The sequence below is a fragment of the Penicillium pulvis genome (genome assembly GCF_028828015.1).
Source record: "Penicillium pulvis strain IBT 33274 chromosome Unknown scaffold_8_segment0_segment0, whole genome shotgun sequence".
NCBI classification, from domain to species: domain Eukaryota; kingdom Fungi; phylum Ascomycota; class Eurotiomycetes; order Eurotiales; family Aspergillaceae; genus Penicillium; species Penicillium pulvis.
Window position 1 is genome coordinate 6,485,149 of NW_026643080.1, and position 23,361 is coordinate 6,508,509.

The window sequence follows — 23,361 nt, forward strand, 5'->3', positions numbered from 1 at the left end:
CCAATAAAACGCTATTCGCCTCTCAAAAGCTGAACTACTCGGATGGATGGGCTAAACCCCTCTAAGTGGCAATCTTTCCATGAAGCGCAGAAATCATATCGGGAATCGTTTGCGGGGCATCATGTTTATCCATATGAACCTCCACAAGACGCAAGGGCTCAGGTTGCTCTTTATTAAAGTTGCCGGCTGGTCCAAACTGGTCATCCATAAGAATCGCCTCCAGCTCACCTCTGGTCCGAACACTATACGTCCTGACAAAGTCAGGCTTCGGACTGAACACTTGAGGAAGAAGTTTGTAGTCCCAAGGCTGGATATCATTGTAACTCTTCTCCCAGCCATGAATAAAGCGCTCAATAGTGTAACCATCGTTACAAATGACAAAGATAATCACACCGAGTTCTTGGCGAACTAAAGTGCTAATTTCCTGAGCGGTCATCTGCAGGCTCCCATCGCCGGTGAAGAGAATTGTTCGGCGCTTCTGCTTCGTCTCAGACTCCTTGAGCTGTTCGCGCGCTGCAATGGCTGCTCCGACTGTTGCTCCAAGCGCAAATCCGATTGAGCACCATAGTAGTTGGAAGAGTGATTGGGCTCCTCGCGGGTGTTGGGACCATATCCCACCAAAGGCGGATGTTCCGGCGTCCATTGCGACGATGTCGTCTTCTTCGAGCCAGGAGCTGATGCGTGGCCATAGCCATTCTTGGGATAATGGAATGCTGCCATTGCTTGTGTCGGCGTTTTTGCTTTTGAACAATTGACCAGACTCATCCAGGGAGACTTCGGGGGCGTTTGCACTTGCTGAGCTTGCTGAAGATGGCGGTGAACTGCTGAATGAAGAGTTAGATGCGGTGTTCGGCGCGGAGGCGGACATTGCATCTAAGAGCTTTCCGAGGACATTTTCCATCAGAATCTTGGAGTAAGTCTCTTCTCCCAGTTTCACGGTGTCTCGATGAAAGACAATAGTGTCAACATCAGGTACATTACTCTTGAAGGCCCCGGTGTTCAGGTCTGATGGGCGAGATCCAATCAGAAGGATCAGATCACTTGACTGAATTGCTTTTTGCACACCCGGATTGGAGACGCCGCCAGCGTAGATTCCTCGGAAATTCGGCAGACTTTCGTTGATTATTCCTTTTGCCATTGGGAAAGCAAAGCACGCTATATTGGACTTCTCAACAAAGTTCCTGGTCACATGTAGACCCTCATATCTGCCAGCAAGGCTGTCGACAATGATGACTGGACTCTCAGCCTTAAACAACTTCCCACGAATTGTGTTCATGGCAGTCTCTTCCGCCGCCGTTGGTTTGGTTGGCAGAGGACGCAGCAGCAACGATTTTTCTAGCGGAGATGGGTCAATTTCGGCCTCCACCAGATCCATTGGGAATCCAATGTATACAGGCTTGCTGGAGCGGTAGCATTCGGTGATTGTTTCATCGATCATTCTGGTCGCTTCCAGAGGGTCCTTTAAGAGAATAGCAGCAGCGGAGATCCGTTCGCTCATTTTCATGAACATTTCGAAATCTCCATCTGCCAGGGTATGATGGACAGGCAGCTTCTTTTCCTGGATAGCGGTTGACGGAAATCCCACAATATGGATGATCGGAACGAGCTCGGCAGAGGCCCCTGCAATCGCATTCAAAGCAGAGAGCTCGCCAACTCCCAATGTGGTGACGATGGCCGATATTCCTTTGATACGCGCATATCCATCGGCGGCGTATCCTTGGGTTACGTCAGGTCTATGTAGGAGTCAAATGAAGTTGTCTTTGTTAACTTACCAGCATTGAGTTCGTTGACGTTGCCAACCCACTGCAGGCCGCACTTTTCGACGTAGTCAAGAGCAGTGAGATTAAAGTCGCCAGGTACCCCGAATACAGATCCGATGTTGACCTCATGTATGCGACGGAAGAGATACTACGGAAGAGATATCAGTTGGTGCTCATCCCTCTCGAAGACAACTGGTCTAAAAATAGACGATACCTCTGCAAGGTGCATATTGAAGAGTGGAGTGGTATAGAAGATATCTAAGGAAACGCAATATCACGAACGGGTGTTGATGCTTCTGAGCGGAAGTCGCTGTTGAAAATCATGAGCAGGAAACAATAGTTGGTCTCTGTTTTTATATACCTTGTCCAGCATATCAACCCGACTTTGTGTCGTGGAATTCGAATTCTGCATATTTACCACTTTGATCGGCGCTACACACACAGACTGCCATGCATTCAACTAGCATGACGGTACGGAATCCATCGTCTCAGCATGATAGCGCAAGCGAGTGTGTTACCCGTTTCGGCGTGGTGCACATAGATCTGCATTAATAAGTCCAAAATCGAGCATTTCAGGTCAATCTTGTTTTTTTTCATGCCTGATTGATTGGTAGATAACCATCCAAAATCGGTTACTTTCTTGCCTCAATGATAATATTGTTCGCATTCATCACAGGCCGCATACTCTGACTTTGGGAGGGTAGGACAACCCTTGTGTAAATAGTATATGCAAGGCTGATCAACGACACAGGTTCGTTGATGGCAAATTATCTGTCTTTGCAACTTCTCACGAAAAGATGCGACGTGTTACATAAATGGATCGAGATCGCATACGATCAAATGTTGAAAGGATACTAACCTCCTTATCTACCCATGGAGGTGTACTATTACGTTGCCCTTCTTCAAAAACTCACAATGTCGGTCCTCGAGATCTGTTCAGCTAATATTTATCAATACATGCAACAAATCGTCCAACAAGAGCTTAGTCTCGATCCACCGCGGGGCCTCATAGCGGATTTCATCGATAGAACATACGGTGGCTCCAACCATGTGGAGCGACTTATCTCTCCTAAAAGGGCCGCAAGCATGTTTCGTGCAGCTTATATAGACCCAGATAAGGAAGATTGTGGCCTGGAGACTGCCACTGTCTCCACACCGAGGAGGCGAAAAATATCTCTTTCTGAATATGAGATTATGGTTCATGAGAATCCCTCACCTAAAGGTGGACATGAGGTCATCACTGCGTTGACCGGCCAGCTTGAGGTCTGTGGACAGATCTTTTGGACCCAGGGGGTTGGCGACGGACTGACAGACTGTTTAATTGAGATTTTACACTCTATTGGTCTAGTCATCCAGGTACTTGAGCATGAAACTGCTGTCATAGAATGCGACGCTGTCACCAAGCTCGGCAGAGACAAGTATACATCGGATAAAGCAGTTGTCACGTATGTGAAATGTTCAGATGTCACATCCTGTACTGCTTGGGGTATCGGAATAGGTGAGAATGAAGTGGATGCATTTATGAAGGCTTTTTTCCAAGCTGCAGCATCTGTAGGTACCTTTTCTGTGTAGTGGATAGTGAAATTCCTAGCTAACCCGCCTGCAGTTTATGACGTGATGAACCTATAAAGCGCTTATAAGCGATATCTGAACACTTTCGGCAACGTTTATTTCTAGTTTTGTTGAGGTCAATCTCCAAAAGAATATTGCATTATCTTCTCAATCAATCTTTATAGTCGCATCCAAACGAAAAGCCATCTGGTGTATCGGGTGGAGTAGACGCTAAGCCATAACGGGGAGTGCAAGGTAAACATGCTTTCGCCGCAAAGTTTCCCGACGTATGTGACCTCTCACCATGCCACACTTAAGGCGACAGCCTAACTATGATTTGCCGCAAGGGCCGGCCCCTAGTCTCCGCACGCAATTCCAAACCCCTCCTGCGCGACATACCCCAACAAACCCAACCCACCGACTCTATCCGTCCTCTGGTCCCCATGAGATAACTCCAGACCCGTTGCCTGTGATGGCGCCTCCATCGGGATACCCAAATCCTTTCAATATTTTTGGGCGGGGAAGAGCTCAGCAACCTCCGCCTCCTCCTGAGTCGATCGACGTTGAGGACGAGTTTGAGGACGCCGACGAGGACTACGACGACAATGCGGAGGGTGTGGAATTGAGCGAATACGACGATGGAATGGTGGGCGAGGATTTAGATCTTGAGGACGATATCGATGATACCGGGGATATGGATGGCGAGGAGATTGACGAGGAGGTCATGGAATCTCAACTTGAAGGTGATGAAGAAATGCAGGATCACGGTACGGATGACCCCAATTCTCCCCACGATACGAGTCGCTTGACTCTACAAGACCTTCAAATGGACTGAACGTAATAGAACGATCCCCGTCGCCCGTTCCACCAAACCTCCGGGAGATCTCATCCCTCGCTTCCTGGACTGTCTCCACGTCCAAACCTGGCTGCGGCGTCGCGGCCCTCCGAAACCCCTCTCCCCAGCAGTACTGGCAATCAGACGGTCCCCAGCCGCACACATTGACACTGCACTTCTTCAAACTCGTCGCTATTGTTCGCATTCGTGTTTACCTCGACTTCGAGCTCGATGAGAGCTACACGCCTACAAAGATGATATTCCTAGCTGGCATGGGCGGAAACGATCTCGTCGAATTCGCAACCTGGGAAGGCGATGGACCCTGCGGCTGGGTTGATGTGCATCTGGAAGGCGTAGGCGGACGAAACGGAGGCTGGGTTCGCGAGAACCTATTCCAAAAAGATCGTGCAGCCAAGAACGCCCGTCGCAAGTCGCAGAAAAACGATGACAGTGAACAATCCGACACGGAAGCTCTTGACGGCGTGGATCCTATCGGCGATGAACTAGATCCGTACTGTGGGAACGTGCTGAAGGCTATGGTGCTTCAGGTACGCGTTATGGAGAACCATCAAAACGGAAAAGATACGCATGTTCGTGGATTCCAGGTCTTCGCTTGCGACGAAAGTCGGAGGCGTGTGGCTGCTGCTCCGTCTGCATCTGCTGATGCTGGTCATCGTAATCATCGCCGCTTCAGTGCAAGGCAATCTTTGCGTGGTGGTTTCACTGGTGAGGCGCACCATGCGCGTATTGCGAGTATGGCTAGTGAGGATCTTGATACTTCTCGACTTGGGGCTGCGTCTGGGTTGGACGAGCCGGATTGGATGGGTGAGCCTATTATTCGATAATCAGTGAAGTTAAGGCATCCGGAGGCGTTAGGTTTTGACATGAGGAGTTTTTCTGGCTTCGAGATACCCAAGTCCAGGTTTTTTTTTACGGTGAATGTGAATAACTATTCCAGGACGTGAAGCATATGAATCAATTCCAGGCGAAAGTTTGCTTTTGATGAGTGATAGTGAAAGCCGCATGATCTGGCTTTTCGTTTAGCGTAACATCATATTACTTTCTTCAGTACTGTGGCCTTTGCTTCTATAGCGGAACTCGGGCCATAAAAACAAGGTTTCATTACCAAACTAATAGAAGCATTCGAGCACAAGTACAAGGAGGGAGAATTTTGATCTAGAAGCTCCAAAGGGTATTCAATTTTTTCTAGACTTATTATATCATATACCGAATATTTTCAAAGCAAAGCCAACTTCGCTTATATTTACTGAAGCAGCTTAGCAAGCTCAGCGGCGACGGCATCACCAACTTCAGTGGTGGTAGCCTTGCCGCCAATATCACCAGTGCGCACACCAGCCTCAATGACGTTGCTAACAGCCTTCTCGATGATCTTAGCATCATCGAACATGCCGAAGGAGTACTGCAGCATCATGGCAACGGAAAGGATAGCAGCAACGGGGTTAACAATGCCCTTGCCAGCGATATCGGGAGCGGAACCTGCAATACCAATCAGTACTCAAACCATATAAACCAAGTCACAAGAGAAGGAATACTTACCGTGGATAGGCTCGTAGATACCGTTAACCTTGGTCTTTCCATCGGGCACAGCAGTCAAAGAAGCACTAGGCAGCAAACCCAGCGAACCAGGAATAACACTCGCCTCATCACTAATAATATCACCGAACAGGTTGCTAGTAACAACAATACCGTTCAACTGACGGGGGTTCTTGATCATAATCATAGCGGCAGAGTCAATAAGCTGGTGGCTAATTGGCACCTGGGGGAACTCGTTGGCCATAACCTCAGTGACGACCTTACGCCACAAACGGCTGGTAGCGAGCACATTGGCCTTATCCAGACTGGTGACGGGGAGAGGAGGGTTGTGCTGCAGGGCAAGGTTGGCAGCGAGACGGGTGATGCGCTCGATCTCGGCGCGGGAGTAGGGCTCAGTGTCCATGGCGTATCCGGAGCCATCGTCCTCCTTGCGATCACCGAAGTAGATACCACCGGTCAACTCGCGGATGATGTTGAAGTCGACGCCGCGGCAGACGTCGGCCTTGAGGGGGGAGCTGTCGACGAGGGAGGGAGCGGCGAAGTTGCAGGGACGGAGGTTACCGAATGTGCCCATCTCTTTGCGGAGACGGAGGATACCCTGTTCAGGGCGGACGGCGCCAGTGCCCCATTTCTGTGATTTGGAGAGCTTGTCAGTTTTCGTTTAGTGATGATTGGAGGATGGTTGAGAACGTACGGGTCCACCAATGGCACCGAGGAGGACGGCATCGGCGTTCTTAGCGGCGTTGAGAGCCTCGTCGGTCAGGGGAGTACCGGCAGCGTCAATGGAAGCCTATCTCGGTTAGTTATGGAGGTTCTCGTTCTTCCTTTCCGGGTATACTCACGCCGCCGAGCAGGTGGTCCTGCAGGTTAAAGGTGACATCGCGGTTCTTCTCAATCACGCGGAGGATCTAGACAGGGGTTTAGAACGAATTGGCATGTAACATGAAGATTGAGCAGGCTTTTTCTTACCTTAACAGCCTCAGCGGTAACCTTTTGTTTTCAGCTCCGTTAGTCATTTGATCTCAATACTTAGTCCGATAGAGTATCCATGTCGGAGACAGGACAATGAGGTACTTACATCGGGACCACAGTGGTCACCACCGAAAACAACAACGTTGAAGGCAGGCATTTTGAGATAGAGTTAAAAATTGTTAATAGGAGAGCACTCAATTGGTTCGAAGGGGAGCTTTAAAATAGGTGGGATGCGGGTGAAGTCGACCCCGCCAACTCCGAGATCGGCGACCTGCAGCCCACACTTTGCAACGCTACATCACTATCCACATCTCGGTTTGCGGGAAGTTGCTTGATGTCTTTATCCGGCTATCCACGGGCTAGATCACTCTATCTCTCAGGTATCACGCACATGCATTAAATGATGTATAGAAGTTGCATTAAGAATATCAAGGTAAAAAAAAAGCAGAAAATGTGAAAATGGGAAAAGACACGTTTGAAGACAGGGATGCGTAGGCAAGCAAAAAAAATAATAAAAGAAAGAACACAACCCTGGATGTACTGTACAAGGTTCCAGAATCCAGAATCCAGACCATTCCTGAGGACCGCGTTGATCCTGCCCAAGACGCCTACAAAAAGGATTTGAACCACCAAACCAAACCTCATGTGGAAGCCAAGGCGACAGCTGCCAGTGCTGCCGTTGCCAAGGCCCCGTAAATCACAGACCAAAGCTCCCAAGATATGCATGACCCGAGAGTGGGCGTAAAGATAGATAAGCCAGAGAGGGAGCTATTCCATTAGCTATACGCCAATAGGAAATGAACAAGCTGTACCCCAAGGACACCGCTCAGAAAAGCTTAGTTTCTCTTGCGGTTACGACGAGCCTCAAGGTCACCCTCGGCCATCCACTTGCTGGCATTAACCATCTGGACGATGTTGACAAACTGCTTGAACGCCATGACAGGGGCCGCGACGCCGGTAATGACCCAAGGCCAGAAGCTATCAATCTTGTTTGCACGGGCCAGTTCAAGAGCGCCGGCACTCCACGGGCTGGCGAACAGGCTGCCGGGTTGGGGGTGCGCAGGGTTTCCGGGCTGGGCGGAGAATGGTTGAGAGTCGGGGACCGGCTGCAGAAGGGAGGGCGAGAGGGTGGGCGAAGAGAAAGACAACAAGTAAAGGCCGATGAAGAAGAGCTCGTTCAAGCCGCAGCAGAAGAAGAGAACGACCTAAAGTAGAGTGGATGTCAGCATCAGAAGGAAACAGGTAATTGCGGACAAGGGAACATCAGATCATCGTACCTTGCTGTTGTAGTATTGGTACAGCACCCAGCTTCGGCTGGAGTCAATCTTCTTGTGACTCTGGTTTGATCCACCCATGCTCAGAGTGGCGTACATGTGCATGTAGTGACTGGCCAGATCCAAGCAAATCAACCCCTGGAAAACAATAGCCCATCGGGGCCAGGCGGAGCCCAAGAAGACCAGCAAGCAGGATGTAGTACAGCGATCTGTCACCATGTCCAACACCGCACCAAAGGTGGTAGACTGGTCAAAGTACCGCGCCGCATATCCGTCCAGTGCATCAAGTAGACAAGACACGCTATACAAGATGGAACATGTCCGGGGATGGAGGGGCATGTAGTAGAGCGATGCGAAGGCAAGGATGATTCGGGTGTACCCTGGGAGAGAACAGCCACGTCAGCAAACAAGACTCTTTTTCCAGAAGGCCATCTGCGCAGCTAAGACATACCGATAATGTTAGGCCAGAACAAAAACACGTTCTCCCGCGGGCCTTCACGCGCCGCAGACCGAGTCCTTTTCTTCGAAGGTGCGCGCTTGGATGGCGTAAGCGCAACACCATTGCCTTCCTCACTCTCCTCCCCGTTCACAGCCAGGGCAGCTTTTTGCCGTCGGGTTCTGGCGCTCATTGTGATTTGTAGGTAGTAAGATTCAAGAAATTTAGGGAATCGAGGAGGAAGACACAACAAGGATAACGACAAGGATAAGGGGCGATAATCCAAATAAAAGTTGTGCTTATCTAAGCTTTGCTATCTCCGGGGCTCCGGCACACGCGCGCAAGGTTAACTTGCCAAGCCTGGAGCTACGTTTTATGTTGCATGGTAGACAATTTCTTATGTGGCCATAAACCCCTCTTCGACACTTGGCAGATCAAGTGTCTGAGCTAGCTTCTCTAGCAAATTTGCAGGGCTTATCGTTTTGATCACATTAGGAGATGTGATAAGGCCACCTCCTTAATCACCATTGGTGGGGACCCACCAAAGGTAAGGCTGTTATTTCGGTCCTAAAATTCGGGCTCTAACATTTTGTAACGTGCTGTGTTTCAATGTGCTCGGCATGCCGAGAAATCTAAGTTGATTTTGACTTACGTGGCATACACAATAAAAATAAATGCAACGCCTGGGATACGATCACCAGTAAAAAAAGACAGAGAAAACAATTAGAACAAACAGTGAAAGATGAGCAATGCATATTGCAGCGTCCAGCAGGACCTCACGATTTTCAGGTAAATGCGCTTCCTAAAGACAAATCATTTCAAGTAGCATGGCCCATCGCGACGGGCCAAAAGACAAGAGTACACAGTGTGAAGATTGGCACCTACCAGGAGCAGAATCATTCGGAGAGCCTAAGATGAAGACGCCAAAGGGGATCTGCCTGAAAAAACGTGCCATGTTAGAGAATACAGAGTAGAACCCTTGGGGGTGAGTGGAAGGGCTATTAGATCGCCTTGGTGCGCGAAAACAAACTGCTGTAGACGGCGTCCACGACCGGTTGGGCAGTGATCGTTCTGCCACCAAAGAAACGGCCATTCAAGCCTTTGATAGCGTTTTCGCCGCCTTGAACGCGGTCGAACTTCAGATAGATGTCGCCTTGAGAGCTCGGATCTAGCGAGATGTGAACAACGTGACCATATTTTTCTTCGCACTCAGAGCGGACGTCATCCTCCAATTCTTTGATCCAGGCCTCTCCTTCTTCTCTGTCGATATTGTTAGTAATTCATATAGAGACACGATCATAGGGAAAAAGGATAACTTACTCGGCGGCGTCAAACATGTTGCGAAGCATAACACACCGACTCGCCATGTTCACATTGACCGGCAGCGGCCTAGTCTCGGTTTTGGGTCGAAGCACCTTCTGCTGTTCGTCGGCGGAAGGCTCGGGTTCATCTGTTCGTGCAAGTTTCCTCATCAACGCGTCCCTACTGTAGTTGTTGAAGTTTACTCCCGCAACGTCTGTGTCGTCAAGGGCACTGGCACCGGTGCCTTTCTCGGATTCGCGGCCGCCCGCACGATCGAAGTTGTTCGAGCCGCCGGCCTGGACACCGCGGCCTCCGTGGCCGGAGAAGGAAGAGCCCTGGAAATTTGTTTGACTGGCAGAAGGGCCCTGTGGGCGAGTTGTATTCGAATCCGGGGTGAACTTATCATTGCCAAGGCCAACACGAATGGCTCGACCAGCAAGATCAAATCCGTTCATTTTCTCTAAAGCGTCACGGGCTTGGTTGGGGTCACGGAACCTGTATCATTGTAAGCCTTGAACGACGGGAAAGGAAGAGAGTCGGGAATCTTACTGGACAAATGCATAACCTTTGCTTCGACTAGTCTCATCCTTCTGCAATTGCACGAATTCAAGTTCGCCAAACGGTTCGAAGACATTCTGGAGGTCATTCTCAGTAATGCTGAAATGAACATTACCCACATAAAGTCTGTGAAATGGCGCGGAGTGTTGAGGGCCTGAACTGGCCTCCGGGTTACGGGCTTGGCGATTCTTCTCGGCCTCGGTCAACTGCGCGATAATAGGAATGCCTAGGAGTTTCTGGCCAGTGAGTTGAATGGCGCCGGGGACGGAATCTTCGCTCTTAAATTCGACATAGCCGACACTAAACACATGTAAGCCGATGTTCTGATCAGAAGAGGGGGGAAACGGAAGCACATACCCTTTGGATCGTCCGCTGACGCGGTCCTTGACAATTTGAGCCTCCTTAACAGGGCCGACTTTTTCAAAGAAGGCCATCAGCTCCTTCGTCCGTAAGCGCGCGGCAAGCTGCTGCACAAAGATAGTCCGTTTGTCCCGCTCGTCCTCATTGGGTTCGGGAGACTTGCTGGGACTCCGGCGAGGAGTGTTGCGGCGACCACCCTCGCGATCACGGCGGGGACGACGTTCATCCTCACGCTCTCGTCGAGAAGGACGGTAGTGCCGGTCATCGTGGGGTGAACGTGAACGAGCGCGTCCTCCACGGTAGAAGTCGCCACTGGAGCGACGCTCATCGTAACGATCACGACGAGGGCGACGTCGCTCACTCTCACGGCTCCGGCTTCTCTTCCGGCTTCTATGGCTTCCGTTAGCACTGCCATGTTCGCTGTGTGGGCTTTTCATCTCCTCATCGCCGTCCACATCTCGGTCGCGGCGACGGTCGCGGCTGCGCTCTCGGCGTCGGCGTCTATCACGAGAACGATCGCGATCACGGCGGTCAGAAGTGTCAGCATGGGAGCGGTCGTCATTATCATCCTGCTTAATTGGTGCCTCAGCGGGGGCAGCGGTTGACTCGAGAAGAGCCTCCACGTCGAGTCCCGACATCGTAGGAATTGCCTGTCGTTGATTGCGGTGTAGTGGACCGGGGTTTAGAGCGTTCAGTCACTCTGGGACTGGGTCGTAGAGTGTGTAATTTGAGAAAAAAAAATATTAGCTTCTAGCCTTATCTCTGGTTATGAAGCTTTTGTTTGAGATTGATCTCCGAGAACTGAATGCACGGAAGGTAGACAGTCACTTGATGGGATGTTAAGGAACGGGGAGGCGGACTTGGCAGGGTCACGTGGGAGATTAAAGTTTTATACTTGCCTCAGGCAGAACGTTCGCCACCCTCCGGATGCGATGAGGTTTGGACTGATTATTACATGTGATGACCTACAAAGGTTGTTGGCGAGGGAAAAGAAAGGGTTTTCGAGCATTTTCGAGACGGAAAGTGTGAGGGTATGTAGTGGAATTTTCATTATGATTAATTGACAAGGTGCACTAATAAGTGATACCAAAAGAATAACTCAATAGACATCCTCTGGGGTGTTTTCTGTGCCCAGGGAAGTCACCTGTACAAGAACAGGGTTCATGACAAAACATATACACGCTCCCGACCGTGTGGTCGCGCAGAGCAATTGACTCGACGTGAATTCGTGAAGGCGAAAGCCTGGCCACTTGTTGCAAGGCTTGGGGTGTAAGACCGGCTTTCTACTGAGCCTTGGATCCCTTTGGAGGCGGGGTCTCCAACTCAGTGCCAAATACTCGATCCCAGAAACGGCTGGTAACGCCAAAGCCATTCTCGAAATCTGCGTAGTGGTGCTGGAGGTGATACCTCTTGAGTTCCTTGTAGTGCGCAGGGAGACTAAATAAGGTCAGCACAATGTCATTGGCAAGGGTGTGTGGGGTTTGAAAAACTTACTTGCGGTGGTGAAGGAAATAGTGGGTCAAGTCATAGCAGATGTATCCGAAAACGCCGCCGCAGAACACTTGTAAGGCCGCAAACCAGTTGTAGAAGAAAACAGTATGGGCCAATTTCCAGAAGGGAGCAGCCAAGGCCACGAACAGGGTTGGAGGCATGACTAGCCGGTACTTGTCCATAGGAAGGTAGTGGTGAATTCCGTGAAGCAAGAAATGCGCGGTCAGACCGACTCGGTTATCCGGAAGCCAATTGTCGACATGGAAGAGGAAACGATGCATGAGATATTCGATCAATGACCAAAGGCAAACACCACCAATCCAGTATGCTGCAGCAGCAAGAGGGTCACCAAGACCGGCCGTTCCAACCATAGTGCCATAGGCGACAGGCGGCAGCCAGATTATAGGCACCACATACCATGAAGTCTTGCTGAGAGGCTCCAGGAAGTTACCAAAGAGCGGGGCCGATTCGCCGCCCTTGTAGTGGCGAGGCCGGTGGATCTGCTCCAGATAAAATTCTTTCGAAAAAGTACTGTACCACAACTGGGGAAAGAGGGGCTTGTTGAGATCCAAGAACTTGTGTGTTTTGAAATCTTGCGAATAGTCCGTTTCGACCGACAGATCCTCCTCGCGCGACATTCCGGTTGTTTGGTAAACAGGCGAAGAAAGGTCGACCTCGCCAGCGTCCACCCCTGACGCTTTGGCCTTGCTGGAAGTCGAGCCGCTCGGAACAAGGAAGCCAACTTGATAGTCATCCAGAATTTCATAGGCCGCCTCACTGTGCTCGTGGGAGATTTCGTCCTTCATGATCTCCAAGACATCCTTCCCTGCGTAATCGAGGATCAGATCACCGCCTCCGGGATGATCCTGCACGAAATCCGTGACATCGTAAACCTTGCGTCCGATGGTGATGAAACAAGATTTGGCGTTGTTATGCGCCTCGACCTCGGCGGCCGTGAATGTCGGTAGAACCCGTCCCGGCATTTTGAGGGTAGGCAGTTCGAAGTTGAGAGTAGGAAGGTAGGATGCGAGCAAATTGACAGGGTGATTTAGGTGGTTTGAGTGGGTTTAAGGAACGACGGTGGCGGTCGTTGTAAGAGTGATCTTTTTTCGGAGGCCGCGGGATCTTTTATTCAGGGGAGGCGTGGCGTGACAATCGGACCGCCTCGGCAGAATTTAGCCCAAACAAAAGCCCCAACCCCAGGCTATTAATCGATCAGACAATCTCCGGCAAATTCCGTGGTCCCTGGCATTTCTGAGGATCAGGCAATGCATTTAACATATATTGTCAATGTAAGAGAACAGGAAGTAGTTCCGGACATTTGGTATGTTACTAGAGTGCCCTGAATGCGACTCAAGCCAGGATCTTTAGCCGGCTGCATTGCCTACGCTGGAATCTCCAGAATTCACACCTAGGTTAATAAACCAATTTCGTATCGATCTTTGGTGTAATCAAACTGTCTGTGTACGCCACAATTACCATTATTCAGCAGGAGAGCAAGAGTCAAAATTAGAAAGTATGTTAGTCCAAGGTTTTCTAGAAGTTTAGGTATGGATCATGGTGGTAGATCTCCATATTGAGATCTGAAAAGATCTGCCTTGAAGGTTCTGGGCATAGAACTACCTGACTAGGCTAACATTGATCTACTTCTGAGCATGAACTACATCAATATCTTGGTATCAGCCTCAAAATGTATGGGGAATAAACCTGTCAGTGGCGATCACTTCTCTTTCACCTTGGAACTGTTTAGTTCTTTCCAATACCCATACCTAGATACTTATATACCATATTGACTCCCAATCCAAGACCGAATCGGCCTTGAAACTGTGCAAGTTACTCGGTTTCCCCTGGGTTTCATCGAAGTCGATAGCTTCAACGCGGGTATGGCTCTTTGCCGGTGCCATAGACTCAAGAGTTCTTTCGACATTCAGCAATTGAGCACCTGGGCACTATTGCGGAATATAGATCACCAAATTTTCCGTCCGCGTAAGACCCGTCAGAAGTAAAACACGGAGATCAGAGGGCCAAGACCTTACCTATCACCTCGCATAGCCTTTGAGCGTTGCATTTGCATAAACGGGAAAGGGTGATCACTTTGCATATCAGAACCTTAATGAGAGCGATTCGGAGGATGGAAAGGTGATATTAAGGGTGTAGATCATCAAAGTCAGGGCGCAAAAATGAAAAAAAATAGCTTGGCATACAATGGAAAACTAAGGGGGCCGTCCGTAAGAGGTATAGGTTCACGCACTCATGCAGGCTATGTCAGCCATGAAGCCACAAGCCCCTCAGAATTCTGATGTATACGGTCACACTACCCCTCCTATGTGCAGTATTTACGTTGTGCTGGGTGTATTGCTAGCGCTTAGGATTTGGAAGTCGAGTGGACTAAGAGGCGAATATGTGAACTCCACGTAGTCTCATGACCAGGATGACACGAACCTGGGGCCAACAAGGGCATACATATAGTAAAGAAGGTGGGGGACACGCGTACTAGCGTATTCGAGGACGAACTGGCCCCGATATACGGGTACTGATGGCCTGTACGAGTGACGCACATGTCAGAAAGGAAAAAGAATTGAATGATTTTCTGAAAGTCTTCATGATTGGAAGGACCCAAGATTTCCCAGGTCCAGTTACGGAGTACTCCGTCGTTTCTGCACCTTACTGCAAACCCCATCACACGGGATTGTTGCTCTCTTTTGCTACGGGACGATCCGCGCAGCCGAATCTACATGGATGTATCAGCCGCCATCCAATCGTGAGAGCCAACAGTACTGTTTCCACCGCCGGATCGACGCCTATGGCATAGCGTGAATCCTTCCAGTGGGCGAGCCCGGTTCCTAACGCTTATTCGTGCATCGGCGCAGGGAAGAGGGGGGACACAAACAAGCGCTTTAGAAACACAGTCCCGTCGGCCTGTCCGGTCGCTTACCCGCGACTCCACCTACAACAGTGAACCATGCCGTGGCAATAACAAGGGCCCCAACTTGCGCTTTTCTTTTCTAGAAAGAGCCAATCCAAAAGACCACAAGGGCCATTGTCTCTTTGGGGCGCAATTTCCAATTTGACATGGCCCTGACTTGTTCTTGTGGAGCCCTGTTTAGCCCCGCTGTGGATTTTCCTAAGCTTGCCTTATAATTAAACCTGGACCTGCCCATAATCTCGTTCCTTTCTCCCCCTTCCCTTCTCTTATTCTCTCCCTTTTTCTCTCCTTTCACCCCCGCATCCCGTGATTTATCCCAATATGAGTGATTCCACGGGAAATCCAATCCTGGATTATGTTCAGCTGTTGACCACGGTAAAGAAGGGCCTGCCGTTCGGTCTACCGGTTTGCGTCATCCCTTCCCATGCCATCTCAACCACGGCTCAGCTCGCCCAGTTGGCCTCGGAGCTCGGTCCCCACATCGCGGTTCTTCAAGTTCAGGCTGAAAACATCGAAGATTGGGGTCAACACACCATCGATCAGGTCACATTTTATGCCAAGAAACATGGATTTATTCTGTGGGAGGGAAGCCAGGTTCTCAATTCGACGGTCAATTACATGGGACGAGGATTAGCCAATATGGAGACCCGCAAGGTTCTAGCCGACTTGATCCATCACAAATACACCAGTGGATTATTGAGGACTGCTCAGTGGTCGGGCTTGGCTATTTCATGGGCGCCTGGAGTGCCTTATGACCAACAAGAGAAGGACCTTCTTATTCCATCCCTTCGCAAGGCCGCTCGCGCGGCCGTCGCAGCGACAAGCAAAACCATTCAAACCGAGATCTCCGCAGACAGCGAATCGATCCCCGAGGACGAAGAAGCTCCCTTGTCTCCACCTTCGAAAAACGGCTGGCCCGAGTTCATGGAGAACAATGTGGGCTACGCATTGCGCAAGCTATCAACCATCTCCGTTACCGAATCTGTCACAATGCAGCCTCACGTTGAGACAGATGAAGGCATCCCTCCTCCACCTCTCCTCGCCCGTGGCATGACCCTCTTCCTCCCATGTTCCGTCGATACCGCTTTCACACACGAGTTCCGCCAAAGCACAATAGCCGCTGCATGCGCCAACTCAGATTTCGTGGCTGGATTTGTCACCAGCGAGCCATTCTTCCCCAATTACCGTGGCAATAATCTGCTAGAACTTGCCTATGAAGATGGTCATGGCATTCGAAACGAGGAGGGTGGTGACAATCTCCTCAATAACTCCCCTTATATGGACCAGGATATCACTCTCGCATTATTCTCTCTTTTACCCCCGGAGCTCATCTGTGACTATCAGGACGAATATAAAGAGAGTCTAGACACAGACTCGCAGTCTGAGAGCGTCGCGAGGTTGTTCTTCATAATGGAGCGCGCCATGAAGATGCGAGAAGCCAGTCGCAAACAAAAAGAAAGTGCATCCCAGGAAAACAATGATCAACCCAGTCCTGAGATCTTCCAGGTGCCCGTTGTCATTCTTCCTTGAGCGCGCCCGGCTACTCTGCCGAAACTTCAATGCCCTTAACGTCCTGTCAATAATGAATCACGTGAAACCTCATCACATGTGCATTGTATTTTTATTCTTATCTTCAAATATAGATTGGGCGTTTGGTACAAAAGCCTTCATATGCTAATGTCAGCCCTTGGAAGCACTTCAACAATTCGTTATTGGAGAGTGCGCATGATACCTAGGAAGGCGTGCTTGTGGCAAACATTCATCAATGTACCTATTCCCCCATAGCTTGGCAATGAATGGAACATCGAAGTGATAGATTACTTGTACTCATTAGAACGTAACAGATGCGTCTGAAAATATATTCAAGAACTTTAAGTGACACAAGCAGATTTGATTAAGGCATATAATCGGCATATATTTCCAACCTTCACATTGTTGCAGTCGGTCAACCTTGGAATGGATCTAAATGAGGTAGGTATAAACGAGCTGCATGCAGGGATCCCTGCACACGACGGTCTAGATTGCATATCTCAAGTGATCGGCGCTATTCCCGTATAGTCAAATTCCATCACGCATCACGCTAGTCGCATAAGAGACTGCTAATGTGGGCCATGAATCCAAGATTATGCTAATATTGGTCTCGCCCTAATATTGTGATCGACGGTGCCTAAATGTGGGAAACAGAAAACAACGTCATTTTTCGCTTCTTGGCAATTTAAACACCGTGCTCCGAGTGGTAAACATAGCTGCGCTCCATAGGTGAGACAGTAGCGCCCTGGGCTGCGTTCAAAAACACTATTGGGGATTAGATATCAGAAAGCCACAAAAATGACCATGAAATGAAATTTCTGACTCCACACCCCCTCTTCTCCCTATGCGTCCTCCAATAACTAGTCTTAGTATTAAGGTTTGTAGAAAACCATTCTCATTGCATTTTATTACATTCAGTAAAGTCATACGCTTTCAGAGGGAAACCTACGAGAGCAGGTTTCAGAAAATATGTTGTTCTAGTTCCCTCTCCAAAGCCTCAAGGATTTCCAAATAAGCACCTATAGCCATCAGTAAGTCAGTGAATACCCCACAGATAGATGTATGGGTTCTTGGAGATGGCACATACCTGCAGCTTTCCATCGAACATTCGCTCGACGAAGCATGCGTACACATATATCTTTCCCTGTAGAATATTGACCATCATTCTTTTCCAAAGCCATCCACGCTAACGCCGCACACGCTCTATAAATACAGTGAAGTACTAGTGGTGAAATGGTGTCGAGCGAATTTGAGAAGCGCTGTTCCAATATCTCGACAAAGTGTACAATTTGGCAAGCGGTATTCCGTAGCATGGTAAGTGCCCGTGCAGTGCATTCGCGGTATATTGGTATGGCGTCTCCCTCAGGCTGCTTACCCTCTGGGAATGAGTCGCAGCTGTGAAAGTCACTGATTTTCATGAGGGAACTAGTAGATAAATTTTCAGTCATGGTCAATAGAGAAGAGCTGATGTGGGTTCTCACCTCAAGCAGAGTGCTGCTGCGACATTGAATTCTCCTGTCATTTCTGAGTTATCGGTCAACAGAAGGAGAAGTGACGTCGTGGTTTGGCTTAGTAGCTCTACGTCTTCTAGGACAAACTTTGCTTCAAGTTTCTCGTCATTGCAGTGTCTAATCGTGCGCCCGAGTAAATTAGACGCTTGTGCCATGCGTGCGAAAGGACTGACCGGTACACTGGTCGGGGTAGAAAGAAATAGTCTCTCAGGAGGAACCATTTCCTATCGATGCATTAGATAAATTATCCGGATATATATGAACCGTGAAGAAAGAGTAGGAAGAATGAATGAACATACACCTCCGGCCCAAGCCATCTCATCCGCCGGAATGAAGGCATCGTTTGGTTGATCTTCCGTACACAATGGTCGATTGTCTCCTCCGGCTGTAACATATCTTAAGAACTCAGTCAGTAGGAGGTTCCAGAATTCGAAATTGCTTGCAGACCTGTCAAGTATGATGATAAACCACCATACCCGCTGCCGCTCTTCCCAATCCAGCCAATTGCGCGGCTTCTTTAGAATCTGAGGAGCATTCTTATTATGAAGGCCCAGGGAGATTCCTTGTCTGGCACAGGCGCCAACCGACGTATAGGCAGCAGGAAGGATAGCATGACCCAGTTCATAGACTGCAATCAGCAAGCCGGCTTGCACTTTCAGCAACGAATATGTGCCGGCCATCTCCAACGCGAAGCAAAATCGCTTAGTGGCTATGTATATTGGCAATCGCTCTGCATCATCGTAGCTCGGCACTTGCTGGACGAGCCGCATAGAAAGTAACAGTAGCGCCAGATCGGATCTCATTTCCGTTGAAGCCATATCAAGAAGCCTTTCCAGCCTCGATTGATTTATAATGGGCATCCAGGCATCAAAATTGCCATAATACTGGGTTATCATCATATCAATGTCAGATCGGGACCCGAGAACATCAGATACTTCCCTAGGAATGGGAGCGTCAGAAGCGAGGACTGGTGCACTGAGGAACTCTGATATATCTGCATCCAAAAATATTGATCGGAGGAAGAACTTGGGAGAAGGGGCATCATCACTCGTGCGGGTGGTCAGCGCTGACTCGTAGCTTGTAGTGGATGACGGTGTCCGGCTCTGCGCCATGAGCCGAGCAACGAGTTCTTCCAACTCTTGAATTCTGGCCTGGGAATCTTTGGGCGAGTGATCAGAATAGTCACATTCTCGTCCCATCCTATTGATTAGTACAGTCTAAATTTAGCCATCTCGGGATCTGTCTTTTGATATATATTTTCACAGCCAGCGGCTGGTCGGTGCGTACCTTTTACATAGCGAGCAGCTGGGGAGAATTTTATCGCAGCGACGCTTATTCTTCTTGCACCAAGCGCACGCTCGAGCGGCCATTTCTGCGTGCCAATTCTCATCCATGATTTTCGAATCGAGATAGAAGATGAAATGGATAGGATTGGCGAATGATGGGCGGTCCAACATGGAGCGGCCGGAGCGGCCGCTTCTCCACTTTTCTGCGTCAGCGCATTTAAGGTTTTATACGGCGCTGACAGTTAATCCCCTAACTCCGGAACTGACTCTGGAACTTGCCCCTTTGTGCATCCGCTATGCCAATTTTTTCACTTCCAGGTGCCCTTGCGATAACAAGGCAATAAAACAAGCCCGGATAACCGACTTGCTTAGAGTCCAGCTTTCCGTGAATATACTACATACAGAGAGCGGTTTCTGAAACATCGAAAGCAGATTCATTAAGTTCTATCCTATTTTTGCGCACTACCCAAGCCCATAAGTCGTCTAAAACCGACATTACTTATAATGGGTGAATTCCCAATAAGCTCGACACCCGACCCGGACAATTTCCCATCAAACTCGCCAGTAGCTAGTCCCGTCAAAAAAGTTCCCAATGGTCTTGTCGGACTCTGCATTCCTGACCAAACACACCGTATGAATGGCCCTAGTCCGGCGTACACGACTTGTCTTAGACCAGTTTGCGCCGGAATCCAGGGTTTGATCTCATCATGTGCGGCGAAGTCAATGAATGCAGGACGCATAGAGATAGCATGGAAACGAGGTGATTCCTCTTGCATCTTGGCAAGGGCAAGTTCGGTTTCGCCTTTCACTCGGCCAAATATTGGTGTGGCAAATCCCGGATTGTGAGTTGCGCCTTCTCCTGAGACATAGACAAAGTTGAAGTTCTCAGATGCAGGAGCCAGACTTTCAAAATCTCGAGCTGCGGAAAGGGTCATGGTCTTTGTGATGCGAACGTAGTCTCTGTTCAAACATTAGGCTATGACTAACTCGCATTCTGCGTAAAACTTACTCTTTGTTCACATCATTTTGGCTAACTCCCATAGCCCACACGCATCCAGTTGCTCCATTCAATTGGCCTAGCACTTTGCTATCAAATTTTGAAAAGTCTTCGGCAATGACCACGTTGATTCGATCATCGCTATTTCCTTGAACCATAGGCACAGGCCGACGACTAAGGATTGAGATCTTGCTGATTCCCGGGTTCTTGATCATAGCATGGAGAACAGCGGATCCGACGAGACCCGTTGCCCCTGTAAGTATAATGTGCATGCTGAAGATTCGAGACTTGCGAAATAATATGGGATGAAATCGATGGTATAGGAAGATGAATTGCAGCAGGGACCCCCAAGCTTATATAGATTTGTTGTACAGCGAAATCTTTGGTAATCAAAAGGCGGCATCTAGTTATCAAGGGGTGGAGTCAACCATTCGATTTCGGGGATAGTAAAGCGGCCGCCGTGACCGCAGCCACTTACCTTCCCTTGCCGTAGTGGGGCGTGCGGCCGCATACATGTGAAAAACCAACAAACCCAAGTCTTCATTATTGGCATTAGGACATGCTAGCACTCAAGACAACGAGGCAGTATGATATAAATTATCTGTATGTTTCGGAGGTTGATCAATGTCCCAAAACAATTAGTTTCGATAGCTCGTTCTTACAGTTGCAGCACTAGAAGCGCTCCCAGACCCTCAATGGGATCAGCCAGGTCCTTGACCCGGCCAAAAAGAACATTTGGCTCAGCTAAGTCTGAAGATAATTGGCTGTCCGTGTATAGGCTCTTGTCACGGGGTGAAGCGTATAAGAAGTTGAAAGATTTGACACCTGAGAGTCAAGGTGTCTATCAACCTTCTAGCAATATCGGATCGGAAGAACATTATACCGGGTCAATGGACATCACGTGGAACACCATGTCATGGTCCGTGCGCCACTGTGCTAAATGGCTATTCAGAAGCATGTGTTATTACTTCAGCGCGTCCACTGGTTCTTTTCTTTTATTATTTCCTATAGCATGTCCCATGGCTGATGTTCAGTTTTTCTGATTCTCTATTGCACTCATCGTTATTCTACGTTATCCTTGACTGAAGATCTTGGTCAAGATCCGAATAGCAATGACATCAAAATCCCCAGGCTCATTCTCACAGATTCCGCCAAAGGCTACTGGCCCCTGGAAGTCTTCGCTGGCGATAGACCATGGGTTGAACGCATTGGGGGTGATCCCCGCAGGCTCAGAGGATGCAGAGAGCAGTGCAATCTGCCCAATAATCATTTCACCCAATGGTGACTTGATCATTGAATATGCCGATACAATTGCGACGAAGGGCAGTGTGTTCTGGCAAGTCTCGCGTGATATGCTCGTTCGGAACTGCAGTTACTTCAGAGCTTTGCTGGATCTGAACAAGTTCTCCGAGGGGGTGAACCTTGCACAGCAATTAAAATACATCGAAACTAGCACTGAGTCGAAACCAGCGCTCATCCTCAAGGATAGCCCAGCTCAAGTGACTCTGCCCGTGGTTGGAATCACTGCAAACTCTACCACTAGTCTTTATGGTGCAGACGTCCTTGGCCTTTTTTTGAAGATTCTCTGTCTAGAATCGATGGATGACTCTGTCAGAAACCTGTTCAACAATGCCTTGAAACTTGAGCCGCCGTCAGTCATTGCAAGACTTATCCAGGTCGCTGATTCCTTCAATGCTCCAGACGTCCTTGAATCAGCCCTTCGTTCGGTTGGTTATCAATACGGCAAAAAAGGGAGATCCTCTTTATGTTCCTTTAGCACTGCACTCCTAAAGATAAATGAAGATCGCCTGCGACAGATCGCCTTGATATCCAAGGTTCTTAAAGACTACGATGTCACTAGAGTCATGACCCATACACTCATCCTACTTGGCTCGAAGTACTGGCATAATGGGCCACACCGTCCAGATCGCGAGTTCCTGCTATGGCAGTATTTACCCGATGAAATCGAAGGTACCATGATAATTGTATTGCTCCCATATTTAACAAAATCACTGACTCATGTGATTCTTTACAGAGGAGCTGTATTACAGGCGGCGTTGTATCATGTCAACAATCACAGATTTACAAGCACATTTCCTTCGTGCTTATGGCGTATTGGAGGATACCAAACCCCCTACCCACTGTACCGGCTCAAAGATCAATAGCCATGGCGTTTGCTACATCTCACAAACGTCATTTCCAATGTAGAGCAGGGCTTGCGAACGGAAGCGAATGCGATATATTCCAAGCCGGTCAGCTCATACGTTTCTTTGCCATGCGCAGCAAAACGGTCTTCCTTGGGTCAAATCTAATAGATCCTGAGTTCAATACTGATCCCGGAAGTCAAGGTGAAGACGGGCAAAGGAACCAATCAGATCTCTTTGATTTGTCTGATATCATTGCCATACTTACAACTCTGAAAGAGTTCCCTGACTATCAGGTGGATGCCAATCATGGAAGCTGTGGCATCAAACGCCGAATCGTCCCAATTATTCCTTCTATTGAGAATTTGCTTTTGAACCCCAAAAGCCTTATTGGGCTCGACTATGGGAGATGGTTTGATGCATTTACTCGCCGAGCAACCGAATGGAGAACCGCACAAAGAGCCTACTGCGTCGATATTCGACAATCTTTGATTTATGCCGTCCATGATTCGGAAAAGGGGCCTCATCGTATTCTCCCCGCTGCGAACCGAGATGCCAGGCTTTTGTTCACCGCACATAAACGTAACTGGGAGGCGTAAGCCCAGTTTGTGTTGAAGTTGTGGGATTCAATCTCCGTTTCTCACTTATTACGTGGTGTAACGTCATTTGCGGCTCTTTCCTTCACTCTTACGCCAGGTCGACTTGAAATGATGTTATGATGATGTCCCTTGACATATGAAGAAATATGAAGAAAAGACCGGTCTAGATTTCTCACATTTCCGCCCAGGGTTTTGTCACGGGTGGCTTACATGGCTTTCATGGCTCGCGGGGCGGTTCCTGGAGTTTGCTTACCCTGGAAAAAACATACGCGGGT

The 23,361-nt window shown here is 49.0% G+C and overlaps 12 protein-coding genes across 12 annotated transcripts; 5 read left to right on the forward strand and 7 right to left on the reverse strand.

Annotated features, from left to right (window-relative positions):
- Positions 1 to 61: 61 nt before the first annotated feature.
- Positions 62 to 1,989, reverse strand: N7503_011866 (alpha-keto acid decarboxylase family protein; the record flags this gene model as incomplete). The annotated part of the gene is made up of 3 exons (XM_057071412.1): positions 62 to 1,716; positions 1,773 to 1,908; positions 1,975 to 1,989. 3 exons carry the CDS (start codon positions 1,987 to 1,989, stop codon positions 62 to 64), a joined length of 1,806 nt encoding a protein of 601 aa, XP_056918023.1.
- Positions 1,990 to 2,675: 686 nt separating this feature from the next.
- N7503_011867 (uncharacterized protein) lies at positions 2,676 to 3,389 on the forward strand (the record flags this gene model as incomplete). Its single annotated transcript, XM_057071413.1, has 2 exons — positions 2,676 to 3,258; positions 3,367 to 3,389. The coding sequence occupies 2 exons, from the start codon at positions 2,676 to 2,678 to the stop codon at positions 3,387 to 3,389; spliced, it is 606 nt and encodes a 201-aa protein (XP_056918024.1).
- Positions 3,390 to 3,615: 226 nt separating this feature from the next.
- Positions 3,616 to 4,991, forward strand: N7503_011868 (anaphase promoting complex subunit DOC1; the record flags this gene model as incomplete). The annotated part of the gene is made up of 2 exons (XM_057071414.1): positions 3,616 to 4,078; positions 4,156 to 4,991. 2 exons carry the CDS (start codon positions 3,616 to 3,618, stop codon positions 4,989 to 4,991), a joined length of 1,299 nt encoding a protein of 432 aa, XP_056918025.1.
- A 330-nt stretch (positions 4,992 to 5,321) lies between these two features.
- On the reverse strand, positions 5,322 to 6,863 carry leu2A (3-isopropylmalate dehydrogenase LEU2). The gene is made up of 6 exons (XM_057071415.1): positions 6,779 to 6,863; positions 6,670 to 6,690; positions 6,543 to 6,608; positions 6,395 to 6,490; positions 5,704 to 6,331; positions 5,322 to 5,643 (listed from the first exon to the last, which is right to left on the reverse strand). Exons 1-6 carry the CDS (start codon positions 6,827 to 6,829, stop codon positions 5,411 to 5,413), a joined length of 1,095 nt encoding a protein of 364 aa, XP_056918026.1. The 5' UTR covers positions 6,830 to 6,863; the 3' UTR covers positions 5,322 to 5,410.
- Positions 6,864 to 7,131: 268 nt separating this feature from the next.
- Positions 7,132 to 7,368, forward strand: N7503_011870 (uncharacterized protein; the record flags this gene model as incomplete). The annotated part of the gene is made up of 2 exons (XM_057071416.1): positions 7,132 to 7,163; positions 7,191 to 7,368. 2 exons carry the CDS (start codon positions 7,132 to 7,134, stop codon positions 7,366 to 7,368), a joined length of 210 nt encoding a protein of 69 aa, XP_056918027.1.
- Positions 7,369 to 7,508: 140 nt separating this feature from the next.
- On the reverse strand, positions 7,509 to 8,575 carry N7503_011871 (CDP-diacylglycerol--inositol 3-phosphatidyltransferase; the record flags this gene model as incomplete). Its single annotated transcript, XM_057071417.1, has 3 exons — positions 7,509 to 7,877; positions 7,950 to 8,326; positions 8,398 to 8,575. The coding sequence occupies 3 exons, from the start codon at positions 8,573 to 8,575 to the stop codon at positions 7,509 to 7,511; spliced, it is 924 nt and encodes a 307-aa protein (XP_056918028.1).
- Positions 8,576 to 9,383: 808 nt separating this feature from the next.
- On the reverse strand, positions 9,384 to 11,240 carry N7503_011872 (putative RNA splicing factor (Pad-1); the record flags this gene model as incomplete). The annotated part of the gene is made up of 4 exons (XM_057071418.1): positions 9,384 to 9,642; positions 9,703 to 10,179; positions 10,234 to 10,542; positions 10,600 to 11,240. The coding sequence occupies 4 exons, from the start codon at positions 11,238 to 11,240 to the stop codon at positions 9,384 to 9,386; spliced, it is 1,686 nt and encodes a 561-aa protein (XP_056918029.1).
- A 387-nt stretch (positions 11,241 to 11,627) lies between these two features.
- Positions 11,628 to 13,076, reverse strand: N7503_011873 (fatty acid alpha-hydroxylase; the record flags this gene model as incomplete). Its single annotated transcript, XM_057071419.1, has 2 exons — positions 11,628 to 12,039; positions 12,097 to 13,076. The coding sequence occupies 2 exons, from the start codon at positions 13,074 to 13,076 to the stop codon at positions 11,886 to 11,888; spliced, it is 1,134 nt and encodes a 377-aa protein (XP_056918030.1). The 3' UTR covers positions 11,628 to 11,885.
- Positions 13,077 to 15,340: 2,264 nt separating this feature from the next.
- N7503_011874 (uncharacterized protein) lies at positions 15,341 to 16,549 on the forward strand (the record flags this gene model as incomplete). The annotated part of the gene is made up of 1 exon (XM_057071420.1): positions 15,341 to 16,549. One exon carries the CDS (start codon positions 15,341 to 15,343, stop codon positions 16,547 to 16,549), a length of 1,209 nt encoding a protein of 402 aa, XP_056918031.1.
- A 960-nt stretch (positions 16,550 to 17,509) lies between these two features.
- Positions 17,510 to 19,454, reverse strand: N7503_011875 (uncharacterized protein; the record flags this gene model as incomplete). The annotated part of the gene is made up of 5 exons (XM_057071421.1): positions 17,510 to 17,568; positions 17,637 to 17,974; positions 18,031 to 18,284; positions 18,360 to 19,260; positions 19,348 to 19,454. The coding sequence occupies 5 exons, from the start codon at positions 19,452 to 19,454 to the stop codon at positions 17,510 to 17,512; spliced, it is 1,659 nt and encodes a 552-aa protein (XP_056918032.1).
- A 341-nt stretch (positions 19,455 to 19,795) lies between these two features.
- On the reverse strand, positions 19,796 to 20,615 carry N7503_011876 (putative nucleoside-diphosphate-sugar epimerases; the record flags this gene model as incomplete). The annotated part of the gene is made up of 2 exons (XM_057071422.1): positions 19,796 to 20,306; positions 20,356 to 20,615. 2 exons carry the CDS (start codon positions 20,613 to 20,615, stop codon positions 19,796 to 19,798), a joined length of 771 nt encoding a protein of 256 aa, XP_056918033.1.
- An 840-nt stretch (positions 20,616 to 21,455) lies between these two features.
- Positions 21,456 to 23,086, forward strand: N7503_011877 (uncharacterized protein; the record flags this gene model as incomplete). Its single annotated transcript, XM_057071423.1, has 2 exons — positions 21,456 to 22,328; positions 22,379 to 23,086. The coding sequence occupies 2 exons, from the start codon at positions 21,456 to 21,458 to the stop codon at positions 23,084 to 23,086; spliced, it is 1,581 nt and encodes a 526-aa protein (XP_056918034.1).
- Positions 23,087 to 23,361: the final 275 nt, after the last annotated feature.